Source organism: Priapulus caudatus, unplaced genomic scaffold, assembly GCF_000485595.1.
Source record: "Priapulus caudatus unplaced genomic scaffold, Priapulus_caudatus-5.0.1 Scaffold756, whole genome shotgun sequence".
Taxonomy (NCBI): domain Eukaryota; kingdom Metazoa; phylum Priapulida; class Priapulimorpha; order Priapulimorphida; family Priapulidae; genus Priapulus; species Priapulus caudatus.
This window is the reverse complement of record NW_014577817.1, coordinates 87699-94983: the sequence shown is the minus strand read 5'-3', so window position 1 is coordinate 94983 and position 7285 is coordinate 87699. Positions and strand designations below refer to the sequence as shown.

The window sequence follows — 7285 nt, the reverse complement described above, 5'->3', positions numbered from 1 at the left end:
GCCACGAAAATGTAAGGCCCCCCCAGTGTCCCCCAACCCCCGCTGAAAAAATCCTAGCTACGCCACTGAGTGTGAGGCGACGCAGCGAGAGACAGGGTTAGGCAAGGCAGCAAGTTTTCCCTCCTACGTGGGATTTAAATTGACTCAATTGTCACAAGTTGTCCAACTGCATAAGTGTAGACAAGTTGGGTCTTACCTATTAGCGGACTTACGACCGATTACTCCGGTGCAACAATTACCACAATTTATGCTGTTATAGGTTATAAAACAGCAGATGAACAGCAAACGTGCGCCCGCCATCTTCAGATTCGCGATAATGAATTCTTCGAGTTTTCAAACACTTCCACAAAACGAGCGCACGTAGTTAATTGATGCAAATATTTACAGACCTATCTCGAAATTTATACATAGTAGGTAATTAATACATTATAGGTAATTAATTACCTATTGTAGAGATAAGGTTCCGGTCGCGAGACAGCAAAAATCACGTGCTAGGTTTGTTGACATATGTTGTATGTAACAAAATCTAATTAGAAATTCATATCGGGAGCACATACTGCTACAAAAAAATGAGGTGCGGCTGTTCTAAGACATGTAAGCCTTACTATATTATACATTAGGTGTTGTACAAGGAGTGCCAGTAGGTATCAGAACGGACGAGAAAATGTGAAAAAGGTTAGTAACAAACTTGTTAAATCCTCGTTTCAAATTCCCAACCCCCACAACCCCACAACCACCCCCCAAGCTGTAACCTCTACCCCGCGCACGCACGCTCACCTCTCTCATCCCCACCCACGCTAACAACCCCCCACCCCACTCCACCCGCCCCACACATCACCCCGCACCGCACACACCCGCTCACCTCTCTCATCCCCACCCATGCTAACAACCCCCCACCCCACCCCACCTGCCCCACACATCACCCCGCACCGCACACACCCACTCACCTCTCTCGGCGACGACCGTAAACGACGTGTAGTTGGACGTGTAGCCGTCGCCGCGACCCGCCACCCGCCGCAGCGGCGCCACCTGGCCGCGCGTCGGCAGGAAGCGAACGCCGCTGATTGGCTCGGCGACGGTGATGGCGTAGGGCAGGCGCGCCTCGACGGGGGCGGGGTCTGCGGGGCTGCGCGCTCGCACCTTGATCACGTAGATGCCGGCGAGGCCGTACGTGTGCTGCGCCTCGCTAGCCGTCGCGTTGCTGTGGAATTGCATTGCAATGATGAGCGATTAACACACGCACCAGCTGGAATCGCATGGCAATGACGCGCTTTGCTAGCCATCGCGTTGCTGTGGAATTGCATTGCAATGATGCACGATTAACACACGCATGCTGGAGTCGCGTACGATTCACGTTCATGCTAATGCTAATAACAATAGTGGTAATAATAATAATAATAATGATAATAAAAACAATTTAAATAATCTATAAAAATTCCGCCAACGATTTCAACAGATTAACACAATGTATAATAATAATAATAATAATAATAATAATAATAGTAATAATAATAAAATAGATCGACAAATAGACAGATAATAGAATAGATTATAATTTGATAGATACACAAGAAGTATGGAAAAAGCAACGTTGTAACGAAGCACGATCGCCATGACAACGCGCGCACACGTACCTCACTACGCGAGTGCGCGCGTGTCCAAACGGCTCGCCAAAGTCCCACGCGAACGCGACGTCCGTACCCGCGTCGATGGTCGCCACGGCGACGACGTCGCGCAGGATCGGCACGACGCGCGCGACCGTTGCCGTGACGACGAGTCCGGAGACGGGCTCCTCGACGACAATGGCGCGGTCGGCAACGACGCTGCTCACGCGGTTGTACGCGCGCACGCGGAGGGAGCGACTGCCCGCGCGCGAGAACGCATGACGCAGCGTGAACACACGCACGGCCGCCCGTCCCCGCTCCTCCTTGCCACTTGGGATGATCGTCGACTCCACCTCCTTTTCCTTCGCCTGCTCCTCCTCCTCCTTTGCTACTGCATCGCCTCCCGGGATGATCGTCGTCGACACCTCATCCTCCATCTTCTTCTCCTCCTCCTCCTCATCCTTCTCCTCCTCATCCTCCTTCTCCTCCTCCTCATCCTCCTCCTCCTTCTCCTCATCCTCCTTCTCCTCGCCACCCAGCAGAATCGTTGTCTCTCCCTCCTCTCCCTCCTCCTCGTCGCCGTACGTCGTCGTCACGGTGATAGGGTCGTTGCCGCCGCCGACGACCTCGACGACGACCTCGACGTCGCGACCCCGCAGCGCGGTTGCCGGGGCGACGACGCGCACCTCGACGATTGGTCGCTGCACGTGAACGATGGCGGTTGCCGGCGGCGACGGGGAGGAGCCGAGGGCATTCTCGCCGCTCACGGAGACGCGGAAGACTCCTGTCTCGTGGAACACGTGTGAAAACTGCAAGGTAATGTGAAGAAGAGAATGTTAAAGAGAAGCTAGGAGGGGTAAGGGAGGAGTAGGTCAAACACGTGCGAAACCTGCAAGAAGGAGAGAAGGTTAAAGGAGAAGCTAAGAGAGGAGTATGTCAAGGACAGGCTAGAAGGGGTAAGAGAGGAGTAGGTCAAACACGTGTGATAACTGCAAGAAAGAGGAGGTTTGTAAAGAGGAAGGTAAGAGGAGTGAGAGAGGAGTAGCTCCAACACGTGCAAAAACTGCAAGAAGGAGAGAAGATTAAAGGAGAAGCTAGGAGGGGTAAGGGAGGAGTAGGTTGAACACATGTGAAAACTGCAAGACAACACGGAGGAGTGCATGTGGCTTTCATACACAACCATATATAACTTCCATCATTTACACTACATGCTCTTACAACAGCCATCTATTCGGATCTCTATTGAAGAATATTAATTATCATAGCAAGCAGTTTAGCAAGATCTCTGATATTTGAAGCAGTAATTGCTGCCATGGCAGCTATTCAAAGTGGTGATGAAAAGTGAAGGCAAATGGCATCAATAATGTAGCTGCACTACTAGCTGGTTTTAGCACGCTCCGTATCTTAGCAACACAATGCTTGCCTGCTCTAATTATCGAATTTTAGAGATTGTCGTTAACGATAATGCAGACTATAAGAACGAGGCGAGACATCGATAGATCTTGCACGACTTTAGTGAGTGAAAATAAATTGGCTCTGCATGTATTTCTATGTAGAAAACACTATTGCAAGTAGGCACATAGACAAATGAGGAGGAATTGTGTAGTAAACGTGCGAATTCAACGCGTAGCAAAACACAGCAGAACAAGTAGTCAGGGTCCTTACGTAATTTCGTCCAATTTTTTTTGGAGAGATTCCGCATTTTTATAAAATATGTGATTCACTGATTGTGAAAACCAATGTTTACATTTTTTCCAACTCTGTATGGTGGCCATATTGGATTTCAAAATGATAGCCATTTTTGAACTTCTTTTTAAAGCTCTCGCTCTCATCGCCACGCAGCCCTAGCCATCACTCACCGTCAGGGTATTAGCCAGAAATGAGTATTGTGGGAGTGCAGAAAAAAATATTTGGAAGTGCAATTTTTTTATGTCTCAGCCAAGACCACCGTAGGCGTTCACGGGGGGGGGGAGAGTATGAGGAGTATGGGGAGGGGGTATAGGGGGCCTCCCCTAAAAAAAATTTATTTTTTTATTTTTTTTATTTTTTGGCCGTGCAGTTTTAAAACTGACCGTGCAAATCACGGCTACACGGCTCGCTGGCTAATACATTACTCACCGTGTTGTACGGAGACTGAGTGACGGTGCCGTTCACCGCCCACGTGTAGAGTATGTCTGAACCACTCTCCACCACGGCCTCCCATCGACTGTGTACCGGCGCACTGAAGCAAACAGAGGTACACGATGCACCACACTAATAGCACTCACAATACCTACTACTACATAGTAGTACTACAATATAGTACTATAATACTACTACATAGGCATTATAGTACTATAATACTACTACATAGGCAACATCGTACTATAATACTACTACATAGGCAATACAGTACTATAATACTACTACATAGGCAATATAGTACTATAATACTACTACATAAGCAATATCGTACTATAATACTACTACATAGGCAATACAGTACTATAATACTACTACATAGGCAATATAGTACTATAATACTATTACATAAGCAATATCGTACTATAATACTACTACATAGGCAATATAGTACTATAATACTACTACATAGGCAATATAGTACTCTAATACTACTACATAGGCAATATAGTACTATAATACTACATAGGCAATATAGTACTATAATACTACTACATAGGCAATATAGTACTATAATACTACTACATAGGCAATATAGTACTATAATACTACTACATAGGCAATATCGTACTATAATACTACTACATAGGCAATATAGTACTATAATACTACTACATAGGCAATATAGTACTATTATACTAATACATAGGCAATATCATATTATAATACTACTACATAGGCAATATAGCACTATAATACTACTACATAGGCAATACGTATATATTAATTAATGTTTAACATATCAATATATATTTAAAAGATTTATAAAAAATGATATATCATTAGAATATAAGATATGTAATTATTAACATTAATATAATTTATTATATTAGATTCTGAGATATTTTATTAAGTTTATAAAAAAATTTTAAATGTCAGCATACTGCTGACAAAAATCTTCTAAAACGATTATTTTTTACAAATTTATCTTCAAGATGAAGATGTGGATAGTGCCACGTACGTGTATACCATCACATCATCACATGATAAGCCAACACTAAACAACGTGAAACGTAATTCACACCCACTCCCCCAACCACACACGTATAATGCAGAAACCACAAACCCTAATTCGATCGAAATTCTCAAGACACGCTATATTTTATTAGGTTTATACGATTTTTTTAAAACCTCACCATCGTGAGAGTACATTTAAAAAAATATTTTTAAACTGATAAGCCAATACTAAATAGGCCGTGGCTACGCGTCCGGTTACCGAACGCCAAGATCCCAGGCTACTAATCAGAAGGTCATCCATTTCTTATGTGAACCCAACTATATTTTTTTTGTAAAAAAACACTAACAGTAATTTTTACCATATTATTACTTAAACGTGAAACGTATTATACCCAAAACGTGATTCACCCCACGCCCCCAACCAAATACACATAATGCAGAAACCACAAACCCTAATTCGATCGAAATTCTCGAGCTCTCACGTTTTCACCATATCCTACCTTCCCATCTCGACGGCCAACGGGCCGTGAATCTGCAGTCCCTCTATCGGAGCCTGTACGCTGACGACCGACGGCAGAGCAGCGGCGACGCCCTCTAGGTGTGCCGACAGTTCGTATATGCCGACGCTGTCGTAGACGTGACTGACGGTGTTCGTCGACGATGACGTCACCAGCGTGCCGTCACCGAAGCTGTACGTCACCGGACCGACGTCACCGCCGCTCGTCTGCGTGACAGATGCAGACGTGTGTTACGTTAAGCGTGCGTAATCCGGAAAAGTTAATAAAAAGGCTATTAAAATATGAAAATAAATAAATAAAAAATATTCATAATTAAAAAATACTCTTTTTTTTATAAAAGTATTAAAATCCGTAAATTTGAATTGCAACTCTATTCACTTCTCTAGCCACGGCAGGGTGCGACTGGGTCAGACCGGGAAAAATGTCGTGCACATGAACGGTTCGAAGCGACTTCGCATGATGTCGTATCATAATCCGCGTGTTTTGGTAAATTACATTTAACATTTAAATCGACATTTATCGAAATTAGCCTTTGCCGGATATATACATTTTCGCCCAAATCCTATATTTCTATTTCTATATCCAATATTTCTATACGCAAATCCTCGGTATCAGTCGGTGTGTCACACCGCGTTCGATTAATTCAGTAGCATTCTATTGATTTTTCACGTTTTTGGCCAGCTATTCGGGCTGTTGGAATAAGATACGCTTTTGCAGCTGTATACAGCCAAAAATCGTATTATATGGCCAGCAAGACACGGTACACGTACAAGTGGTGGTGAATTACATATCCAACGAACTGCGACTTACCTTTGTGCCTGGTTCCCGGAGCAAGCATTTAAGAGAGAAAGTCGTTATTCATAATGAAAGTGATTACATTACCGTAAATAGTAAAAGTAAAAAAAAAAATTCCCACTTTTTCACGAAATGTAAGTATAGTTCTGATCAATTTTTATGGTTAACTTAAATTGCTGCATTATACTTCCTATTTTACTATATTGTTCGATGTGAACATACACTCGTGACTCATACATAGCCCATAGCAAGCAATTAATGTCAGGATCATAATATCAAATCGTCCAGGGTTTTTGGATTTTTGACTAGTTGAGAAACAATCTTATCGGGTAACAATTTGAAGATACATTTAGTCCCGTTAGTACTTACTTTTAATGTGAAAAAATGACAACAATTTTTTTTAATATACACCAGAAAATTCGTGACGTAGTCAATTAAATGATGTCTAACGAGCACTAATTACGGGTGGCTGCGGAAGATGAGCGACATTTGAGATGCGTGTTTTTCAAACACAGAAAACACTAATTAAGGCTGATGGAAGAAAACATGACAGGCAATTGACAGCATGCATTTCAAATGCACGCACCATCAAAATGTCAGAATTTCAGATGAGGACATACAAGCAGAGTATCTGAGAAACAAATTATTTTTCGCATTTTAGTTGAACAGCCTATTAACATTTCATAGCATCGTTAACTCGCATTGCTGCTGATAATGGCATACAGCTTTTTATGCTTACACACATGCACGCACGCACGCACACAGGCACGCAGACGCATGCACACACGCATGCGCACAGGCACGCAGACGCACGCACACAGGCACGCAGACGCACGCACACACGCATGCGCACAGGCACGCAGACGCACGCACACAGGCACGCAGACGCATGCACACACGCACGCACACAGGCACGCAGACGCACGCACGCACACAGGCACGCAGACGCACGCACACACGCATGTGCACATAGGCACGCAGACGCACGCACACACGCATGTGTACATGCACGCACGCACGCACCAGGCACGCAGACGCACGCACACACGCATGCGCACATGCACGCACGCACGCACGCACACAGGCACGCAGACGCACGCACACACGCATACGCACATGCACGCACGCACGCACACAGGCACGCAGACGCACGCACACACGCATACGCACATGCACGCACGCACGCACACAGGCACGCAGACGCACGCACACACGCATACGCACATGCAC

At 44.8% G+C, this 7285-nt stretch overlaps 2 protein-coding genes across 2 annotated transcripts in view; both read right to left on the bottom strand.

The window, feature by feature from the left end:
* Window positions 1-1019, bottom strand: part of LOC106813330 (polycystic kidney disease 1 like 1-like) — a 10949-nt gene extending 9930 nt beyond the window's left edge. Inside the window, exon 1 of the mRNA XM_014817453.1 lies at window positions 948-1019. The gene's annotated coding sequence lies outside the window, so the exon portion shown is untranslated. The remainder of the gene's footprint in view (window positions 1-947) is intronic.
* Window positions 1020-1827: 808 nt separating this feature from the next.
* Window positions 1828-7285, bottom strand: part of LOC106813329 — a 33646-nt gene continuing 28188 nt past the window's right edge. Inside the window, exons 6-10 of the mRNA XM_014817452.1 lie at window positions 6071-6078; window positions 5243-5466; window positions 3723-3825; window positions 2185-2413; window positions 1828-1862 (exon numbers count right to left, since the gene is read on the bottom strand). Coding sequence (XP_014672938.1) covers window positions 1828-1862; window positions 2185-2413; window positions 3723-3825; window positions 5243-5466; window positions 6071-6078 — 599 coding nt within the window. The remainder of the gene's footprint in view (window positions 1863-2184; window positions 2414-3722; window positions 3826-5242; window positions 5467-6070; window positions 6079-7285) is intronic.